This window comes from Micromys minutus (assembly GCF_963924665.1).
Source record: "Micromys minutus genome assembly, chromosome: 24".
In the NCBI taxonomy this organism is placed as follows: Eukaryota; Metazoa; Chordata; class Mammalia; order Rodentia; family Muridae; genus Micromys; species Micromys minutus.
In genome coordinates, this window is record NC_137959.1 from 17,574,439 (window position 1) to 17,598,794 (window position 24,356).

The window sequence follows — 24,356 nt, forward strand, 5'->3', positions numbered from 1 at the left end:
TCACATGTGTCCCTCAGTAAATACTGTTTATCGGAACAAGGTACTACAGTGCCACCAAAACTTGACAATATAAAAAAGAAATCAAAGAAGTCAGTCACAAAGCTAATAGGCTCTAGGCTCCCAGTTGTGTGAAGGTTTCAGAACATGAAAATGAACAATAACGACTGGTTACTGAGGGAAAGGACATGAAGTGGGAGCTGCCAAGGCAGGGGAGCCTGCATATGGGGTTTGCATTTGTCTGAGGAGTGATGGAAATGTGCTAGGTCAGTCAGTGGCCATGTGCAACTCACTACTCATCTTCTTAAACGTGCTAGAACCTGAAGGGTCGTATGCTTCCTATTTATTTAAAGTTTCTGTTTTTATCCATTCTTCTATTTCACTGACAAATACTTTTTTGGGAGCCTGCAAGCCCTGACCTCAGTGTCCTGTGCACAGGACAATCGTGCTCAGAATAACCCAGTGATTCTCACTAGTAGACCCCGAAGCTCAGCTGGGCTGAGGGACTGGCCCTAGAGCATATCACACACACACACACACACACACACACACACACACACACACACACATACATACACACACACACAAACACACACACACACACACACACACACACAAATCCTGAGCTTGGAGAAAACCTGTAGGCCCAGAGATCTATAGTCTCAATTTCTGTGTATAATGTCAGTTGTATGCATGTGACTTATCTGAGGAAGATCTGAGAAAATACCCTTCTGGAATTCCCTCCACCTTTCCTCATCAAAATACCTATACAAAGCCTCCTATGGGCTTCCACTGTATTTCTTCACTGTATTCTGTTCATCCAGGAAGGATGAACACAGAGTACCCTATGGAGGTGTCAGGGCGTCAGAAGGCTGAAAACAAGACTCATAGGATTTCAGGGAGAGATGGGTGGCTGGGTGACAGAATCAACTGGGTTGTTTCTGTCAGTGTGGCTTTCTTTCTGGAAAAGTACTGCTTAGCCAAGACCCAGCCCTGCTGACATTTAACTGGAGATGTGGGAGAGGTGTCCCCAGGTCAATGTAATTAATGTGAGCTTTCTCCATATACAATTTTTTTTTCTACAACCAACTGAAAACCACAACTGGGAGATCAGTCTCACCTGGTTGGCAGATGCTCTGTAGTTCCCAAAAGTGGTATGGGCTTCCTGGGACCAAGAAAATCAATCTCTATTTTTGAGTAATTAGTATGTGTATACACACAAATACACACACACACACACACACACACACACACACACACACACACACATCATACACATATGTGTTTCGGGGCAGCCATTCTTGAGAAGTACAGATAGAATGCAAGCATTTTTACACAGTAGCACTGGAGACTTTATCAGTTTGAACTCTAGTTTCTCACCTAAGCTGCAGCACAGAAGCTCACACCTCCAGCCTCTTTCAGAGATTTGGGGATGAGATTGCTCCTGTGAATGCCATTAGTGACTGGCAGATGTCCTAGGACTACACAGCAGCGGTGTTCCTGTGTGAAGCAGAACAGTGCCATCCAGAGTTCTCTAGCCCTGGAGTGGTTCTCAGTCGTTGACTGAGTAGGGTTGGCAGGAAGGATCACGTCTCCTCTTTGCTGGAGTAGCTTTGAAAGTCTTTGCCCCACTTTTCCTTCTGGGACTGACGTTGCTCACGCACAGTGCCAGCTGCTGAGTAAGAAGCCCTTTCCCTCCTTCTTTTTCTCCTCCCATCTCATTATTCATCACCATTCTTTGTAATTCTTAAAATAAACTCTTACTGCAGGGCTTATTTCAAGTTCCTTTTAAAGACAACCCAATATAGGACAAAGGATGCATGTATTCCAAGATCTGAGATCAAATCACTATGTGTCTGCTGAAGGCTGAATTGTGCAGGACCGACCCTCAAATTCCCTAATGAGATTGTGTTTAGACATGGGCCCTTTAAAAGATTAGACAGTTAAAGAAGGCCATGATGGTGGGTTAGAAATCATCTGCCCTGTCTGATTCATTAGGGTGAGTACCCAACTGGCAGACTTCTCACAAGACAAAATGCTTTGACCTTTTGCATAGTAACACTATCAGTTCAAAGGCCAAAGATAAGAAGGGAATGGCAAGGCCTTAGAAAGGTCTACGGGAGGAAACCGGAACTTAGAGAGGAGGGCTTTCTTATCGCCGTCAGACCAGTGTTGATAAGAAGCAACACCAAAACCCAGACATGCTCCTGAGATCTTCCCCAAGAGCAGTGCCTTTATCTGCAGTGAAATTTCCAGAGACCTCAGGTTTAAAAGATGTTCTTTCACACTCTGTGACAAGGTGGGGGGAACCTTCCCTGAATGTGGGGACTTAGTAAAGGAAGCAGTGTGTAAACAAGTTCTACATTGCAAAGGTTGGTGTGGGTTTACATTCTTCTCTTACCTTTATCCAGGAAGAAAATATGGCCTTAAAGAGCAAGCACTCTGATAAAAAAATCCTTTCCCCATGAAGTCCAGGTGGTGTTTTCCGGATATTTTTGGGAGTGGAGTCTGACCTGGTAATAATGAAAAGGCCCATGGAAAAGGAAACGAACATGTTCAAAATTTTATAAATGAAAATATTTAATTTCTACCCATCCTTATTTATATGGGATGATCTGTGTGGACCTCCAAATTAAATTTTAAAAAGTTTTCAATTACAGAACATACACACACAGACACACACAAACACACAGACACACACACACACACACACACACACACACCTTGCTTTCCCTAGCTAACTGGCCTTTGAACCAGCTCTGGCACTCCATTTATAAAGATTGTACAGTGCTTTTCTAGAAAAATATGAAAGATAAAAATAAATTATTTTCCTAGCCCCAGTTGAGTCAAAGGACTGCCTAGACTCCACGGAATTTGACACACATGTACAAGCAAGGAGGTCACATGGACAGCTTGCCTGTACCTGGGCGCAGACCTCCTGTCTTATGGTGACTTTGTTTTGCAGAAATGATTGGTGACTCTGGGGTCTGAAAAGTCTCCCACAACTTCTCAGAGATGGTCCTGAAGTTCAATTTGCCTGCATTATTTCAGCTGAAGGTGACTCATCTCAGTGTTAATTAATTGATATTGATTTTCCCTTCAGTAACCCACAGAAGATTCCTATGCTTAACTATGTGAACTGGAGAGAAAACGGCAAGGAACTAAGTTAAATATTAAGATATTGGGAGGCCGTGTCTCTGAGTGATATAAATTAGTGGAGATTTCCTATGTCCATTTATGTATCCAGTAGGATAATGAAGACCAATAGTAGAATTCGCATTAGGCAAGAGCAAACCATACATGATGCTTTACCTACTTATCCTGGGACTAATCACTGGCATACTGTGGAGGGAGATACTGTGCAGATAGATTCCACATCTGAGAAACCACCATATCCCATTGCAGATTCTTACCATATGAGGGGTCAAGAGGAAGGTGGTTTGGGTCAGCTGCTCACAAATGCACCATTCACCACTGTGTAGCATACATAGCCTGCAATTATTAGACATTTTCCCATGTATCCTGGCACATGAGCTGTCTGTGTAGCCTTGGCTAATATTATAATTAATCACTTGTTTATTTACTTATTTAGAAATCATCCAGAATCTTAGAAAATACATAAATAAGGAAATCACACAGGAGAGGACATTGCAAACTTTGGCCAGATAGTAAGAGTATCCACGAAAAGACAAAGTCACAACCTCATACTAAGGCATTATCATGGAAATAAAACTTTCCTGAGGATAGCATTGTGAGACCTGCATATTTTACTTTAAACTGGGGCCAAGACAAAATTCATTCAAACATTTGATCCTTGGAAATCATTGCGAATCTTCAGTTGTGATTTGTATTTTAAATTAGCTTTATGCAGTTATCTGTTGGGCTTTAAAAATATTTTTATTTATTCTTTGGGATTTTCATTTGATCATAGCATCCATCGCTCTGTCCCTCTAGCTCCCTCTAGGGCCTCCATTTTGTCTTTCACTGAGTTGGAAAGAGCAATGTGCAATTTCATTTGGAATAACAAAAGACCTAGAATAGCGAAATCCTTCCTCAACAACAAGAAAACATCTGCGGGAATCACTATCCCTGACCTCAAGCTATATTACAAGGCAATTGTGCTGAAAACTGCATGGTACTGGTCCCGAAATAGGCACCTGGATCAATGGAATAGAATAGAAGATCCAGAAATGAGCCCTCACATATATGGTCACCTGATTTTTGACAAAGGAGTTGTAAACATTCAATGAAAAAAGGACAGCCTATTCAACAAATGGTGTTGGTCCAACTGGCACTCAGCATGCAGAAGAATGAAAATAGACCCTTTCTTATCTCCTTGTACAAAGCTTAAGTGCAAGTGGATCAAAGAGCTCCACATTAAACCAGGTACACTGAAACTATTAGATGAGAAAGTAGGGAAAACCTTAGAACTCATAGGCACAGGAGAAAATTTCCTAAACAGAACACCAATAGCTCGAGCTCTAAGGTCAAAGATTGACAAATGGGACTTAATGAGATTGCAAAGTTTCTGTAAGGCTAAAGATACTATCATGAAAACAAAATGGCAGCCAACAGAGTGGGAAAAGATATTTACCAACCCCACATCAGATAGAGTCTTAATATCCAAGGTATACAAAGAACTAAAAAATCGAGATACCAGAGAATCAAACAACCCTATTAAAAAATGGGGTACAGACTTAAACAAAAATTTCTCAATTGAGGAATATCAAGTGGTTGAGAAACATCTAAGGAAGTGCTCAACATTCTTAGCCATGAGGGAAATGCAAATCAAAACAACCCTGAGATTCTACCTCACACCAGTCAGATTGGCAAGATCCAAAACTCAGATGACAATAGATGCTGGTGAGGATGTGGAGAAAAAGGAACACTTCTTCACTGCTGGTGGGGTTGTAAACTGATACAACCACTCTGGAAATTAGTCTGGCGGTTCCTCAGAAAAATGGACATAGTACTACCTGAAGACCCAGTTATTCCACTTCTGGGCATTTACCGCAGAGATGCTCCAACATACAACAAAGATACGTGCACCACAATGTTCATAGCAGCCCTATTTATAATAGACAGAAGCTGGAAAGAACCCAGATGTCCTTCAGTAGATGAATGGATACAAAAATTGTGGTACATTTACACAATTAAGTACTACTCAGCTATCAGAAACAATGGCCTAACGAAATTCTCAAGAAAATGGATGCATCTAGAGAATATGATCCTGAGTGAGATAACCCAGTCACAAAAGAACAGACATAATATGCAGTCAATGATAATGGGATACTAACCCCAGAAAGCTCTGAACACCCCAGAAAAAACCCACAGACTGTGTGAAGATCAAGAAAAAAAGAAAAAAAGAATATATTTTAATTAAAATAGAACTGTATCACATCCCCCTTTCCTACCTACAGCTTCTCCAAGTTTCTCTCCTATCTCCTCAAATTGATAACCTCTTTTCCTATATTATTGTTACATATATATATATATATGTGTATGTATATGTACCCACAAATACTTAATTACAACCTTATAAAATGTATTTGTTTATTTTCATGCAAAAATGCTTAAAAATCTGAACATTTATCTTTGTTTTTCAAAATAAAGTTAAAAAATTAAAAATATTTTTATTTATTCTTTGGGATTTTCATTTGATCATAGCATCCATCGCTCTGTCCCTCCAGTTCCCTCTAGTGCCTCCATTTTGTCTTTCTCCTGATTTAATGTCTTCCCTTTTTGCTATTACTAACATGGGTCCAGGTAGTGCTACATTAGGGAATAAGCATGGGGCCATTTACAGGGACATGGACAATCTACCATTTGCCATGTCCCCAAAGGAGAGCGGTTCTCCTCACCTCAATAGTTATAACTCTCAGTGGCTTCTCTGCCAGGGCTTGGCCTCAAGGGTCCCTCCCCAGTGCATGCTAGAACTATGGCTGTCTTGATCTTGTGTAGGTGAATACAGCCGCTGGGAAGTGATGTGTGCAATCATTCTTACGTTCTTTCTGTCCCTTCTACCATAACCCCCAGGTTGCTAGCTTACAGGATATTTAATCCTCTATTGGATGATTCCCTATGACTATTTCTTGACTCTCACAAAAACCCAAAAAAAAACAAATATGTCTGGGTCTTTAATCACCCATGTTTTCTGTAGGCTCAACTGACTATTCCCCAGAGTTCACTTGTTAAAGTTTTAGTCTTCAGAGTTCATGGGAATATTGTGTTTGTAGAAGGGAGCTTTATTAAAGAGTTTCTAAAGGAACTCTAGGCTGTTCTGATATGTGCTAGTTCAATCTAATTGACACCATCACTAAAAAAAATGATTTACAACATACAAAGTGACACCACTGTACATTTTTTGTATATGTGTCACCTGTAAAGGCACAAAGAGGACAACCTATTTGAAAAACACAAGACCTGAAAGAAAACCATGCTGACAACTTGAACTTGGACTGTCAACCTCTAGAAACAAAAGAAAGAAGATGTGGAGTATGTACCTTGTCCCTCAACATGTACCGTATTGTTATAGCAGACCAAGTGAGCCATGTGAGCCTATTTTCACATTGTTTTTTTTGCTGCCTGGTGGAATCTAATTCCCAGACCTATATAGCTGATGTGTGACATAATGCAGCAACTCAGTGTCAAAACATTATCACAATCAGAATCCTGACTCTTATTTTGTTGGGTCATCAGGGAGATGTCCTAACTAGCAGATTTATCATAAAGCAAAATGCTTTGATTTTGTGCTTAATTATGATGTCATATTTTTGGTTACAGATTAGGAGGGAAGGGCTGAAGAGCTAGAGAAGCCAGAGGAAGAAGCAGAAACCTTGGGAGGAGTGTTCTCTCACCAAGATGGCTTGATAAACCTGGCATCATCTAGATTGGACCTATGTTGATAACATGAGGGATTGAGCAAGTATCCTCTAAGTAGCACCCTACTATTGAAGCCACATTGATGAGTTCTTCCCTAAGACAGTGTTACCTGCTGTGGACTCTCTGGAGACCAGAATCTCAAAAATGTCCATCAGTACTCACTCTGACCTGGTGTGATGCCCTGTACTTCAGGAGAGGACTACAGTGACACAATCGTTTCTTGGAGATGATTTACTTGGCCAAAGATTAGCCTAAGCTGAGATCCCTCCCTTCATTTCTGTTCGGAAAGGAAATTTGGTCTTTAAAGGACACTGTAATAAATGAGTGTTCCTCTACCTCTACCCATATAGGCTAATCTGGGTAGTCCTTCTAGTAAGACAATAAAGCTGTTTCCAATTCCTGAGCACCAAGCCTTACCCTTCCCCCATTAACTATCTTGCAGTCATTTGAAACCTGGGTGATGGTCTTGGCACTCAGTCCATTAAACTGTACGGTACCTACTCAAGTAAACACCAACCATCACATATAAAACATGCCTTTATAATTAAAAAGAATGAATTACTTGCCATCCACTGTTGACTCATGGGATCACATGTAACACAACCTTATTAGGCAGTTTCTATATCGGAAGACTTATTTTTGGACATATTCTTTTATAACAAGGGATTATTTTATATGTTCCTGGTTAGTGTTTTTCACATGGTCCAACCCTCATCAGTCCCATGCGTTGTAAATAGGAAATGGCTTACTTATATCTCAGACCTGTCATCATCTACAGACCACTAAAGTGCTGGATAAATTGATGGGTATAGGAAGGCTTGTGTAGTTACTCGGAAGGTATCTGGTGGAAGATAGACAAATTTAAAACTTACTTAAAGCATTATGATATTTTGGTATTTTATTTTTTTATTGTAACTTTTTTGCATTTACATTTCAGATGTTATCCCTTTCCCACCATTCCACCCTCCTCCCCCTCCCATTGCCTCCATGAAGGTGCTCCCTCTCCCAACCACCCTCTCCAACCTCAGCACCTTGGTGTTCCCCTACACTGGGAAAATGGGCCTTCACTGGACCAAAGGCCTCTCCTCCTATTGATGTCATAAAGTGCCATTCTCTGCTAAATATGTACCTCAGGCCATGAGTCTTTCCATGCCAACTGATTGGTTGGTGTTTTAGTCCCTGAGAGCCATGGTAGGTTTGGATAATTGATAATTTTGTTCTTCCCATAGGGTTGCAGACCCTGTCAGCTCCTTCAGTCTTTTCTCTAGCTCCTTCATTGGTGTCCTCCTGTTCAGCCTAAGAGTTACCTACAAGCATCCTCCTCTGCATCAATATGGCTCTGGCAGAGCCTCTGAGGAGGCATCCATATCAGGTTCTTGCCAGGAAGCACTACTTCTTTTTCCCCCATTGTTGTTTGACTTTTAGTAACCTGGTTGCCTAGCACTAGAGTGTAAAATTCATAAATAATGCCACGTTTTAATGTTAAAACTTGGTAAATGCCTAATAGAGGCTAGTATTATTTTATTTTGCCAAAGAAATTGTCTACACTGTGTTCCAGGTCTGGGGACACTGTGTATGACTGAGATTAAAGGGGGCTTAGTTAAGCTGGTAGTGGAAATTACCAAGAAAGCAGCATCCAGGTGGAACTCAGTTATTGGCTAGAGCTGTTAGCTCTGCCTACAGTGAAAGCCATCAGCAAAATGAAATAAGGAAGCATACCATTTGATAGCAATAGGCCCTTTGATGTTGGGAATAAGAAACTTGTGAGAGAAAACAAAATTAAAGAAGTAAAAATTAATCCACAAATTTTTATCTGAAGGAGAATCACAGGCATTGTAGGATTTGTTCAGATTCTACCCACTGCCCTCAGAAGTGTAAATGTTTCCTTGAGAACAGAATTTTCATGGTATCCTTTCGTACAAGCCAGGAGAGAGGGAGAGGGTATGTTTCCCTGTGTTCTGACACCTAAGCACTAAGGAGGTCCTGCATCTATGCTCTGAGGGCCTGTCTGAAGCTATGCTCTAAGGGCCTGTCTGCTCCACCATCTGAGGACAGACTTTGGCATCATCCATGAGGTTAGTTCTGCAGTCATACAAAATGCGAATTTTTGGCTCATGGAAGCCTTGGCATGGATTTCAAAGGAAAAGCAGACAATGTGTGCCATGATCAGAATAACCATGAACAGTGTGGGACCACTCATGTCCTCATGTCCACACATGTGGGTTCTACAGATGTACCTTGTAGATCAGCTACCAACAGCACAGAGCCAGCTCAGAGGGGCCATATATACTAGAACCACTAGGTCTATAAAGGAGGAGATTGTAGTCTGCTGATGCTCTCATCTGGATATATATCATCTATATCTATATCTATATCTATATCTATATCTATATCTATATCTATATCTATCTCTATCTCTATCTCTATCTCTATCTCTATCTCTACCTATATCTATATCTATATCTATCTATCATCTATATATCATATCTATATCTATATCTATGTCTATGTCTATGTCTATATCTATATCTATATCCATATCCATATCTATATCAATATCTAATCTATACCTATACCTAATCTATATCTATATCTAATCTATATCTATATCTAATCTATATCTACCTCTATATCTACATCTACATCTACATCTAATCTACATCTACATCTACATCTACATCTACATCTACATCTACATCTACATCTACATCTACATATACATATACATATACATATACATATACATATATATATATATGATGTGAGGCTGTGAATATAAAGGGCCTAGTGTTTTCCCTGTTGTCTTTCAGTCTTCCTTTGTCTCTATTCCTGATTTATGGGCCCCAAATGTGTCATTTCAGAATGGAAGTATGCACTTTATTCCGATGTGCCTTCTGGGTATGTGAACTGTTTTGCAAATACTAACATGGTTCTTGTTCTTTATCTGGGCTCAGTAGACCTTCATGTGGAGCCAGGAAAACGTGAAAAAACAACATCTCCCCTCTCCTATAGTGTGCTTGTTTTCTTTAGACATTGGGACAGTCAATCATCCATCCACCTCCTATGGAGGTGGCATCTCACAGTGTCAGAGCTCTCTCTTTGCTACCTTCTCTAATGTGCAAATGAACTATTCTTAATATAAATATATGTAAGCAGTGAATTAAACCAGAAGCTGAAGTTTTTTACTTTATATTAGTCCCCAATAATCACACAGATAAACAATATTTATTTAAACCTGCACCTCAACAGCTGAGGAATGTAATGACCTACTTTTACTTCCTATGCTAATCTGGCTACATCTCAGTCACATCCCATGATGCTCGCATATTATTATTGATATGACTTTTTTTTTTTTTTGAGACTCAAAATTTTCCATCCTGCTGCTAATTTGAATCCCTTCTCCTCTTCCTCCTCCTCCTTTTTCTCCTCCTCCTCTTCCTGCTCTTCCTCATGCTTCTCTTCTGGCTGACAGATGTTACACCCTCTTCTCTATTCTGCTCAGCCATTCGGTGATGAGCATTTATTGACAAGGTAGAAAATAAATGCTAAGAAACTTTACACAACATGAGACAGGAGATACTTGGTATTAGCACTGCAATACCATGGTCACAATGAAATGAGATATAAGGAAGGAAAATGATCATTTGAATAACACAAGGATAAACTTCTCACAGTGTACAAAAACATTATTACTACATTAGTGCTCATAGATCCATTTTGAGCCAAAGACACAGACTCTAGTTTGAGTTCCAAGGGAATGGTTTTGTGATGTTGTTAACAAGTTGAAAGCATATAGGCAGTCAGTGGTGACACATTCCTTAAATCCCAGAACATGAGAGGCAGAGGCAGAAGCAGGTAAATCTCTGAGTTGGATGCCACCTTGTCTATAGAGTGAGACCCAGGATCACCAGGGCTATAGAGGTAACCCTGTCTCAAAAAAAAATAATAATAATAATAAAATCCCCAAAATTGAAAGCCTAAAATTAAATTAAATGTTTCTCCTTATTGTGCTTGCACAGTTTGCCACATGATTTAGTGATACTGTAGTTTGGAAACAACATCTCTTTCCAAATTACCCTTCTCTTGGCTCCAGACTCTCAAATCTAGCTGGACCTCCTGATCAGAGCTCAACATGGGATACACTCTGTGCTGTTTCCTTGGCTCTGAGCTCAGTCCAAAAAGCTACTTCCTCATGTTTCAGCCTATGAGCTGCCTGTGCTGGGACTCCAATCTGAAGGTATCCTTCCTTCTGGTCGTATTCTGGCCAGTGAGGCAGTCCTTCACCATTAGGGTTCCTATGAACAGAATAAAAAGAAATTCACCAAATTATGCTACCTGAAGATGTGCAAAGATGCCCTGGCTTATCTCTGCCAAGAACCCTATAATCTTCCACAGATCAAATAGACATCTCTCTATCTCTTGGCACAGATTTTTTTTTTTAAAGTTTGCTATGGTTTATACCTTTCATTCTCTGAAAATCCTCCTGTGTTACAGGCTGGTACTGAGCTAGAAACTAGTAGAATAAAGAGGGGGTGTGGTTGAAAGATGGCCTTGAACAATGCCGGGGTTCCACTCCTTCCTAACATGGCTTCCTGACAGTATGATGCTCTGCCTCATCACAAACTTCAAATGAAAAGCTCAAGTGGAACTCAGAGCTAGAATATAACATCTATTTAAGTGAGTGGACTTTGACATTTTGTCAAAGTATTTGAAAGCTAACATCTAAAACTGCTTCTGAGAAGGGTGTCACCTTATTGAATAGGTGTTGTAGTTTGGAATACTTTTTAATTGGTTTGTGAAGGAATTTGGAAGTTTGGAGGAAAGGCTGTAGTAAACTCAGAATAGGTAAGTTGGTGATTCTAGATTCTAGTGGATTCTAAAAAAGAAAGAAGACACCGAAGCCAAGCTTGTGACAATTCAGAAGCCTCTGTGAGGAATGTGGTTAGAGATAATTAGTGTTCCATTATGTCTACATTTGTTCATGCCCCAGCCTTTCTTGAAGACCACTTGCAGCGACAGTAGACTGCATCACTGATGGACTTGTCCAAAAACATCACAGCTTCCAGGCAATGTTAGGGTATTTTGTTGTTGTTGTTGTTGTTGTTATTGCTATTGTTGATTTCAATTAGATTAACAGTGAAATTAAAGATAAAAATACAGCATAAGAATTTGAATGATTCTGATTTTCAAAATTAAAAGTAGGGCCAATAAAGTTGCAAGTCTTCTGAACAAATTAAAGGAAGACATATTCCTGAGAATGTGTCAGTAATCTGCAAGATGGTGGATCATGAGAGTATCACTTGTTCCAAAGACATTGCTTGAGGTATTAGTATCAGCTGTCCTTCACCTACAGAATGATGTAAAGAATCAGTTCTCTAGGATTTGTTTCCTATGTTCAGGTTCTCAGAGGTTTTAAAGCTGATGGTCCATAGAGCCAACTCTACCTCAAACTATAGTCATATCTTAGCATCATTAAATGTAATGATGGAAAATGCAAGGCTTATGGGGCTATCAAGTTTGCTATCTACATTTCAAGTGAAAGTATAGGCAATCATCAAGTGTATAGTAGGTTTGATGTCTTGGGTAGCAACCCTCAGAGCATGATGCATGAAGCTGTGAGAATAAACTGACATTTTGATAGAGAGAGACCTTAGTAAGTCATAAATGGCAAGGCCTAGAGCATCAACCTAGGAAACATTTAGGCCATGAGCAGAATAGGTCTGTCTTAATACCTCTTGATGTGAAGAGACACCCTGACCAAGGAAAGTCTTATAAAATAAAGCACTTAATTGGGGCTTTGAATAAACTTGTAGAGGGTAATTTTCATGGCAGGGACATGGTAGCATGCATGGTGATGAAGTGATAGCTACACTGAGCTACAGGCAGAAAGAGACTGGGCCAGACTGGAAACCTCAAAGTCAACCCTGAGTGACAGACTTCTAACAAGGCCACACCTGCAAATCCTTCTAACTTCTAACCAAAGCAAAGAGTTTTTACTCCATGGTGACTATGCATTCAACTATATGAGCCTACTGAGGGGCATTGTTATTCAAACCACCACAGAGCCTGAGAGAGGCCACAGAGGCTGCAGGTATTGAAAATTAGGAAAATGCATTAGCCCATGTCTGTCGATAGATTCCTGGATGTTCCAAAAAGGGACTTAGGATTTAAATTCTTCTCTCTTGGATTTTAGACATGCTTTAGTCTAGCTCCTTATTGCTCTTCTCCTGTCCCTCCTTGTAGAATAGCAATGTTAGGCTGTTTTTCTTATATCTTAGAAATGTGTTACTTTTTTATTTTTGTGGGTCCTCATAGCAAAGGTTTGCCTTAAACTGGGAAGTCTTTGGACTTGGATGTCAAAACAGTATTAAAAATAATGGGAAGTTAGGTATCTGTGGAAATGAGTTTTTGTGATAGGCGTGAGCTTCTTGGAGTCATGGGCAGGAGGCTATAATTTAGAACTTAATACTACCCCACATGCTCATGAGTTGAGCTTTGATCACCTCCTGATGGTGCCACTGGGACATGGCAGAGAAGTAATAAAGAATAACTTGGAGAAGGAGGATCATGGAAGACTTTCCACTGAAGAGTAAGGTCGGATCCAGGTCTTTTCTTCCTATTCATGAATGACTGGACGTAAGAATCTTTGACCTACCATATGTTTCACATATGATGTCCTGTTTCAACACAAGAGCTAATAATAGGCAAAGTGATTAAAACCCTCAGTCTGAGCAAAAAAAAAAAAGTCACATTTTCTCTTTCATGTTGAACTATTACAGATACTATCACTACAAATTGGAGTAACCCAGATCCCATTGCTAGGATGCTTTGATTAAAGGGACAGAAGGACAATCACTTAAACATTAGATAACTTGTCCTTCATCATAGGTAAGACTCACTGAACCACACCTCTAGCTTTGGCTTCATGACCCCACATCTCACCCATTCCGAGCAAAGTTGGCCCAGAATTTCATCACCATCTTGCTGAGGTTGATCTCCTCTTCTGAAGCACCCTCTGTGATGAAGAAGGAATAGAACAACAGATACTTAATTTAAGATGCAGTTAATAAGCAGTTGTATTTGAATATGAGCACCTTTAAGAAATTTCATCTTGTCTACGAATGGATTACCCTGCATGCACCCTGTCTACCCTGATCTATGAAAGTAAATGGACTCAGGCCTTGCTACTAGTTGAAGAGGAGAAATGCACTTTTGGCCTTTATTACTTACTCATTGAGACAAAATCTGCCTTTTAGGATCTTGGTGAGTGTGCCCTCAATTTAAAGTCAAGAGGAACCTTGCAGATGTTCTCTGCCCTTTTATGTCATGCTCACCAGCCTGTAATTTCCTCCTTTGTATGTAATGGCAGCAACACTCAACTTTCCCAGCTTTATCACCAGGATTTCTTGCCCTTAGGGCCACCTCCTACCATATACCTCCTTATAGAATCTGAAAACAATCAGAACTGCGATAATACTAACTGCAGAATGATGCTCAGACAATGGTATGCTATGGGGAATAAAATTCGCACAGTATGCTAAACTGTAGCAATGTAAGGCATTGAAGACCTTTGTGGAAATTATATATATATATATATATATATATATATATATATATATATATGTATATATATAATGATAGGCTTTATTTAAGGTTAGAAATTTTTCTCATACCATGCCACACTCACAGTTTAATACTTATGAAAGGAAAATTAAATACTGGCACTGTTGCCCTAAACCAGGGCTTACAGTGACCTTCCACTTTTCCTGCTAAAGTTACAGGTCAGGATTCTGAGAATGACTATCCCTGGGAATACGTTAACATAATTCCATCATGTGTGTTAAAGAAGGAGAGAGGCTGGAGACTGTCCTATAGATAATCCCTGTCACAAAAGAAAGCCAGTTTAAAAGGAGAAACTCACTCAAGGCTATCAAGGCAAGACACAAACTGGGGCCTCATATTGCCAAGGACACAGCCAGCAATGCTACATTACCTTTTAAAAACGGGGCTCCCCATACAGAGAAGAGATCATCACCATGGTCTCCTTTCAATGCTTGGGGTCTATTGCCTGATACAAAGCTTGGGCGATACTGATATTCATACATGTAGGTGGGGGCTCCTGCATCTGTGGAGACACAGAATTATGTACATTAGCAGACACACATTTGGATAGTGTTAGAGCCTGAGGTTCTGCACTTGATTACATTCTTTATTTGCAGTAGAGATAAACATAGTTTTAACAAGGCCATGGACATTATCCTTCCAGTCCACAACTGCACCAGGGGGCAGATGGTCCAGTAACTCCTTTATGCTCACACCCAGAGACACCTTGACTTCCAGGAAGTCTGTTATAACCAGACTTGAATATCAGAAGCTCCAGAACTCCTCCCACACCCAGAGACATTCTGACCAAAGGAAGTTCATAATGACCAGACTCACAGAGGGGAAAGGCTCCAGTCAGAGATAACAAGGCCAGTTAACACAAGAAATAATCAGATGGTGAAAGGCAAGCACAAAAACATAAACAACAGAAACTAATACCACTTGGCACCGTCACAACCCAGCTCTCCCACCACAGCAAATTCTAGATCCCCAAATATATCTAAAAAGCAAGATTTTGAAATAAAATCCCATCTCATAAAGAGGATAAAGGACCTTAAGGTAGACAGAAATAACTCCCTTAAAGAAATACAGAATAACACAGGTAAACGGGTAGAAGCTCTTAAAAGGAAAACAAATAAATCCCTTAAAGAAACACAGAAAAACACAAACAGGTGAAAGAATTGAACAAAAATGTCCAGGATCTAAAGATGAAAATAGAATTAATAAAGAAATTACAAAGGGAGGTGATTCTGAAGATGGAAAACTTGGAAAAAGATGAGGAGTTATAAATGCAAGTATCACCAACAACATACAAGAGATGGGAGAGAGAATCTTAGGCATAGAGGTTACTATAGAAGATAATGATACAATAATCAAAGAAAATACAAAGTGCAAAAAGTTCCTAAGAAAACCATCTAGAAAATTCAGGACAAAACAGGAATAGATTAGAGGAAAGATTTCCAATTCAAAGAACCAGAAAACAACCTTCACAAAATCATCAAAAAATACTTCCTAACCAAAAAAAAAAAAAAGATGGCCATAAATTTAAAAAAAGCTTATAAAAAACCAAATAGATTTGACCAGAGAAGAAATACAGCTCATCATATAATAATCAAAACTAAATACAGAGGACAGTGTAAGAATATTAAAAGTGACAAAGGGAAAAGGCCAAGTAACATATAAAGGCAGACCTCTCAGAATTAAACCAGACTTTTCAATAGAGACTTTAAAAGCCAGAATATCTTGGAAAGATGTCATGCAGACCCTAAGATACCACAAATGCCAACCCAGAATACTATACCCAATAAAACTCTCAATCATCATAGATGGAGAAAACAAGATATTCCAAGGCAAACCCAAATTTAAACAAAATGTTTCCACTAATCCAGCTCTACAGATGATAATACAAGGAAATCTGCAACACAAGAAGGGTAACTACACCCATGAAAAACCAAGAAATTAATTATCTCACAACAAATCCAAAAGAAGAGAACCACACAAACATAAGAATACCTCTAACAACAAAAATAACAGGAACCAACAATTACTGATCTTTAACATCTCTAACAAAAATGGACTCAATTCCCATAGGAAAACAGACTGAATACATAAGCAAGACCCAGAATTTTGCTGCATACAGGAAACACCATCTCACTGACAAAACTAAATACTAACTCAAATTAAAAGGCTGGAAATTTTTTTAAGCAAATGGTCATAAGAAACAAGCTAGAGTAACAATTCTAATATCTAATAAAAACAACTTTCAACAAACATCTATCAAAAGAGATGGGGGAGGATGTTGCATACTCATTAAAGGAAAAATTCGCCAAGATGAAGTCTAACTTCTGAACATTATTACCCCAAATGCAAGGGTACCCACAACTGTAAAAGAAATGTTACTAAAGTTAAAAACAGGCATTGGAACTCACACAAAAATAGTGGGAGACTTTAAAACCCCTCTCTCTACAATGGACAGGTCATCCAAACAGAAACTGAACAGAGACATAGTGAAACTAACAGAAATTATGAACCAACTGGATTTAATAAATATCTACAGAGCATTTCACCCTAAAACAAAAGAATATACCTTCTTCTTATCATCATATGGTACCTTCTTCAAAACTGATCATATAATTGGTCACAAAACAGGCCTCATCAGATACAAGAATATTGAAATAATCCCAAGCATCCTATCAGATCACCATGGACTAAGTCTGGTCTTCAATAACAACAAAAGCAACAGAATTCCCACATACACATGAAAACTGAATAACTCTCTACTCAATGATAACTTGGTCAGTGAAGAAATAAAGAAACTAAAGATTTTATAGAATTTAACAGAAATGAAGGCACAGCATATTCAAATTATGGGACACAATGAAAGCAGTGCTAAGAGGAAAATTCATAGCACTGAGTGCCTTCAAAAAGAAATTGGAGAGATCCTACACTAGAAAATTGATAGCACATATGAAAGGTCAAGAAACAAACACACACAACCTCTTTTAGATGGTAAAGAGGGCAGGAAAAAAATCAAACTCAAAATTAAAAGTCAACCAATTAGAAACAAAGAGAACAATACAAAGAATCAACAAAGCTAAGAGCTGGTTCTTTGAGAAAATCAAAAAGATTGATAAACCCTTAGACTAACTAAAGGTCCAGACATACTTTTCAAATTAACAAAACCAGAAGTGAAAGGAGAGGCACAACAACAAAACATTTCAACAAAACTAAACAATCTAGATAAAATTGGTGATTTACTAGACAAATACCATGAACTAAAGTTAAATCAGAAACAGATAAACTATCTAAACAGTCCTATATCCCCTAAGAAAATAGAAGCAGTCACTGGAAGTCTCCCAACCAAAAAGTGCACAGGGCAAAATGGTTTTACTGCAGAATTCTATCAGACATTCAAAGAAGACCTAATTCAACACTTCTCAAGCTAAAAAATAAAAATTTAAGGAATGCTACATAATTCATTCTATGAAGTCACAGTTATACTACTACCTAAACCATGTCAAGACCCACAAAAAAAGAAAACTTCAGACTAACCTCACTTATGAATATTGATGCAAAAATAATAAAATTCTCACAAACTTAATCCAATAACACATAAAAACCATCATTCACCACAATCAAGTAGGCTTCATCCCAGGGATGCAGAGATGCTTCAATATATGGAAATCCATCAGTGTGATCCATTACATAAACAAACTCAATGAAAAAAAACCACATGATCTTATTAGGTGCTAAGAAAGCCTTTGACAAAATACAAAAACCCTTTATGTTAAAAGTCTTGGAAAGGTCAGGAATTCAAAGATCATACCAAACACAATAAAAGCAACATACAACAATACAATAATCAATATCAAACTAAATGGAGAGAAATTTGAATCAATCCTATTAAAATCAGGTATTGTACAAGGCTGTTCACCCTCTCTCTCTTTACTGTAAGTTCTAGCTAGAGAAATTATACAACAAAAAAGGTCAAATGACACAAATCAGAAAGGAAGAAATCAAGATATCACTATTTGCAGATGATATGATAGTATACATAAGTGACCCCTAAAATTCTATCAGAGAACTCCCTCTACCTGATAAGCAACTTCAACAAAGTGGCTGCATTAAAATTAAGTCAAACAAATCAGTAGCCCCCCTCTATACAAAGGATAAACTGGCTGAGAAAGAAATTAAGGAAACAACACCCTTCACGATGGTCACAAACAGTGTAAAGTATCTTGCCCTGACTCTAACAAAGCAAGTAAACGATCTGTATGGCAAGAACTCCAAGTCTCTGAAAGAAAGAAATTGAAGAAGACTTCAGAAAATTGAAAGATCTTTCATGCTCATGGATTGGTAGAATTAACAAAGTAAAAGTGGCCGTCTTACCAAAAGCAACTTACAGATTCAATTCAATTCCCACCAAAATTCCAACTGAATACTTCACAAAGATAAAAAAAGTAATTCTCCATTTGGAATACCAAAAAACAAAAAAACAAAAAAAAAACAAACAAAAAAAAAAAACAAAAACAAAAAAAACCAAAAAAACAAAAACAAAAAAAACACAGGATAGCAAAAATTATCCTCAACAATAAAAGAAATTCTGGGGAAATCATCATCCCTGACCACAAACTTTACTGTAGAGCAATAGTGTTAATAACCACATGGTATTGGTACAGAAACAGGCAGGTAGATCAATGGAATAGAATTGAAGACCCAGAAATAAACCCAACACCTATGGTCACTTGATTTTTTTTTAACATAGAAGACAAAAGCTTACAATGTAAAAATCACAACATTTTCAAGAAATGGTGCTATTTTAATGAGCAGACTGCATTAGAAGAATGCAAATTGATCTATTTTTTTCTCCCTGTACAAAGCTCAAGTCCAAGTGGATCAAGGACCTTCATTCACATAAAACCAGATATGCTAAATCTGATAGAAGAGAAAATGATAAAGAACCTAGAACACATCAGCACAAGGAGAAATTTCGTGAACAGAGCATCAATGGCTCATTCTCTAAGACCAACAATTGACAAATGAGACCTCATGAAACTAAAAAGCTTCTTCTGTAAGGAAAAGGACACTCTCAGAAGGACAAAACAGCGACCTACACATTGGGAAAAGATCTTTACCAACCCTACATCCAATAGAGGGCTAATATACAAAATGTACAAAGAACTTAAGACATTAGACTTCAGGATACAAGATAACTGTATTAAAATTGAGGTGTGGAGCTAAACAAAGAATTTTCAACTGAGGAATCTCAAATGGCTAAGAAGCACCTAAAGAAATGTTCAATGTCATTAGTCATGAAGGAAATGCAAATTAAAACCCTGAGATTAAGCCTCACACCAATTCGAATGGCTAAGATCAAAAACTCAGATACTGATGCTGGCAAGGATGTGGAGAAAGAGGAATAGTCCTCCATTGCTGGTGGGATCACAATATGGTACCAGTCACTTTGGAAATCAATCTGGTGATTCCTCAGAAAGTTGGAAATAGTTCTACATGCAGACCCAGCAATACCACTCCTGGGCATATACCCACAGCATGCTCCAACATATAAAAAGAACATGTGCACCACAGTGTTCATAGCAGCCTTATTTATAGTAACCAAAATCTGGAAACAATCCAGATGTCCCTCAATAAAATAATTGATATAGAAAATGTACATTTACACAATGGAATGCTACTCAGCTATTAAAAAATGACAACTTCATGAATTTTGTAGGCCAATGGAAGAATCTAGAAAATATTATCCTGAGTGTGGTAACCCAGGCACAAAAGGGCATACATAGTATGCACTTACTGATAAGTGGATGTTAGCCCAAAAGTTCAGAATATTCATGATATAACTCACAGACCATATGAAGCTTAACAAAATGGAAGTGCAAGTGTGGATGCTTCAGTCACACTTAGAAGGGGGAACAAAATAATCAGGGAAGGCAGAGGGAGGAACCTGGATGGGAATGAAAGGTGGAGGGTAAAATAGAGCAGGGCCAGGTATGGGAAGAGACAGGAGAGAAGTCCAGAGGTCCAGGAGAATGGAGAGAATTAAGTAGCTGTGTGGAAGGTAAGAATCACTAGAAAGTCCCAGACTCCAGAGATGCAGGTGGTTCCCAGAACCCGATGGGGATGACATTAGCTGTAAATATCCAACAGCAGGGAGATAGAACCTAAAGAGACCACCTCTAGTAGATAGACATGGCTCCTAGTGGAGCTATGGGGCCATCCACCCATCTAAAATTTTTAACCCAGAATTGTTCCTGTCTAAAGAAAATACAGGGACAAAATAAAATGGAGCAGAGACTGGAGGAAAGGCCAGCCAGAGGCCACTCCCCCTTGGGAGCCATCCCATCTTCAAATACTAAATCTGACACTACAGCTGGTGCCAAGAAGTGTTTGCAGACAGGAACCTGGAATGGTTGTCCTCTGAGAGGTTCTGCCAGCACATGACAAAGACAGATGCAGATACTTACAACGAGTCACTGGATTGATTCCAGGAACCCTGGTGGAAGAGTTCGGGAAAGACTGAAGGAGCTGAAGGAGATTGCAACCCCATAGGAAGAATAACTATATCAATTAACCAGACCCCACAGGGCTCCCAGACTAAACCACCAACCAAAGAGTATACATGGGTTAGTCCATAGCTCTCTCTACATATATAGCAGAGGATTGCCTTATCAATAAGAGTGGAGGTGATGGTCCTGTGGTGGCTTGTCTCAGAAAAGGGGAATGCTGAAGGGGTAAGCTGGGAGTGGGTGGCTGGGTGTGGGAGCATATTTGAAATGTACATAAATAAAATGATTAATAAAAATTAAAAGCACTCACATAAAAAAATCAAAGTGAGAGACTAAATTGGGCCATTAAAAATAATAAATATTCTTTCATGGTGGGGAAGTGGGGAGAGAAAGCTATGACTTGCTTAGGGCTGCATAGTTTGTTGATACAAAATTATGATTTAATCCAGGTGTTATTAAATGAACAGTTAATGTATCCTATGTGTGTTAGTGATATGGGAGTACCTTGCTTTCAAGCCTGTGTAGAACCTCACAGTTGTCTTTTTGTATGCCTAGCTTTCTTAGGGTTTTCCTCAACTCTACTGAGCAGGCTGAGAAAAAGAATTCCAGCTGCTTTTCTAAAAATTATGATAATTAGATTAAAATTATTGTAGAAATTATTTAATCTCAATCAAGGGTTTCCACCCTGCCTTTGATCATTCAGTTCCTGGATAAAAGACACATAGCATTTATTATTACAATAAGCTATAATCAGCAACAGAGCTGGGCAGATATCTACCCTCTAAGCTACAAGAATCTATTTCTCCATTAATATTCCTAAGCCATAATTTGCCTTGTTCCATCTGAGCTGCTCTTAACTTTAACTGGCCAGCCCTCATCCCCATTGTTTCATGATTCACCTAACCAATGACATCTTTTTCCTCTCTTCCTTCTCCCCTCCTTGTGGTTCTCCCTCAGATCCCAAGCCCCACCTATCTCAATTCTGCCCAGCTATAGGCTGTAGGCATCTTTACTCACCAAGCAGAGATAACTTAGGAGGGTAGGGTTGCATGGTGTCACTTGGGTCTACATGAAGATTCTCTTGTATCTTGGGGACAACCAGGGCTTGGGGGCCAGTATTTAGCATTACAATGCATGGCAAAAGTCTAAACTTCAACAAAAATTAATCCATGTGGAAACCAGAGGCTTCACATTTCATATCAGGCTGTATGTTTGGCCTGAGTGTAAGATAATTTTTTTTCATTCTGTGTCCTTTATTTCTCTCTGTACATCAGGCTATAAATTCATATGTAATGGGGTCCAGCAGCTCAGGCTCCTTTCTCTTAGTCCTCACAAAGTACACTTCTCTGGGTGGCCCAGGCTGGTGCTTCAGCTGAACCCAGGTGCCCTTCTCTTTGGCTCCTTTCTCTTCTGATCGTTCTCCTTCACCCGCTTCAGGAAGCCGTCTCTGCTCTTCGAGTGCTTGATGTGCTCAATCCGCACATTGATCCTCTTAGCCTAAATCTTGCCCTTAACTTGCTTGTTTACAATGATGCCCACAGCGTGCTGGGTGACACCGTAGACTCTTCCGGTTTTTCTGTGGTAACACTTCCGGGGCATTCCTTTTTGAACAGTGCCCATTCCCTTGATGTCTACAATATCAGCCTTCTTGTAGATTCGCATGTATGTGGCCAAAGGAACAACTCCATGTTTCCTACAAGGCCTAGAGAACATATAGCAAGTGCCTCTCCTCTTTCCCTTTGTGCTCCTCATTTTGGCGAGTTAACTGGAAGATGGCTGCCGTGGCCAAAAGCTAAGTGTAAGATCTTAATGTGATAAAGTAATGGTAAATCAGAAGCCTCAAGTCAAGATGAACTTAGCTTCTTCTCTCCCATCTCCTCTGCCTTCCACTCTAACCAATAGGGTCCTGCACATGGGTCAAGATGCCACTTTTCTTGCAGCATTAGTGGAGCCACCAATCCCCATTCCTCATGTACTAGCTCAGAAAACCCCAGCATGGGAGAGACCTTATCATTGTCACAGAAATGTATGGATGTCCTCAGAACAGTGACTAAGATGGGAAGGGTGAGCATATCAACCTGGTGGAAAAAATACAACTTTATCCCCATTGATATAGTAAGAAGATTGAAATTTGTAGAGAGGGGGAATCAAAACAAAAATAAAATGTGTAATTATTGCACAGAGAAAGGTCCTACTGTTTTATTGGCTCTGTAATATAGGTATACATGTTTGTGTGTATAGTGTCTTTATATATTAGTAATTCAGTTTTATAATAAACATCATACATATACACATTTGAAATAATCATTTGTGTATTTAATATGCTATTGCTATTACATCACTTCCTAATATATCAACTGACCAATTTGTTTTAATGGCATATGCCCTCCCAGCATAGGATGAGGGCTAATTACCCTTCACAGCTTCCCTCACTGTAACCTTGTGACTCCAAAACCTATTTATAGAACAGATGTTTCAAGATCAAAAAGAACTTGCTGGGAATGGGATTTAATCCTCTGCCACTTTGTTACTTTAGAAGAGAACTCAGATCCCAGCTATGCAGCAGAGCTCATTCATGAACAGAAGACTCCATTTTACAGAGCAAACAGTCCAAGAAATTTGTATTACATTTTGCAGTACCCCTGGTATTTCTGAACATCTTATAATCACAATGTGAGATTTGGAGAGAGAGTGAGACACATGTGTTGGTAATTATAAAGTGAAACACTCAAAAAAGCAAAGATGGGGGGAATGCTGTAACCAGGCTAAATATTCAAACAAGAATGGTAAGAGTACAGAGGGTTTATTTCAAGAGATTGTGATTGCAAATGCTCCCTGCCTGGGTGTGGTTCTCAACATTAGGTCAGGAAGATCAGCAGCCTTCAGTTAATTGTAGCCAAGAAACAATGGTATTAACCATCAAGGAGAAGGGAAAACCCCACGAGCATCAGAGAGAAGAGCATCACAATCAAAGAAGGACCAAACCTACATCCAGTGTCTCAGAGAAAATCTCGTGGGCAGGTAGAGCAGGGTGATATAGGCATCCTACTGGAGGAAAGTAACCACCAGCCTCAAGCACTGTGCTCAGGAATTGAGTCCTTCAGAAATGAGAGAGACATAGCAGCTCTCCCAGTAGGAAGCCATGGAACTCACTGCCTTTGAACCTGCCTCAATAAGGGCTAAAGAGTGATCTTTTATGAAGAGTAACAATAGACAGGTGACATCAAAGCCATTGGAATAAATAAAATAAGCCACAGATGGGTGCTCTCAGTTGAAATGAGGCGAAAATTTTTATCCTGTGCAGTGTAAATGTACATCAACATAAATTATGCCAAGGATAATAGATGAGGA

General features: G+C 39.2%; 1 protein-coding gene across 1 annotated transcript in view; it reads right to left on the bottom strand.

Annotated features, from left to right (window-relative positions):
• Positions 1-10,999: 10,999 nt before the first annotated feature.
• The window catches only part of LOC308436219 (liver carboxylesterase 1), a gene marked incomplete at both ends in the record, with an annotated part of 37,268 nt that continues 23,911 nt past the window's right edge, over positions 11,000-24,356 (bottom strand). The window contains 3 exons of the mRNA XM_080937068.1: positions 11,000-11,174; positions 13,822-13,894; positions 14,873-15,004. Coding sequence (XP_080793194.1) covers positions 11,000-11,174; positions 13,822-13,894; positions 14,873-15,004 — 380 coding nt within the window. The remainder of the gene's footprint in view (positions 11,175-13,821; positions 13,895-14,872; positions 15,005-24,356) is intronic.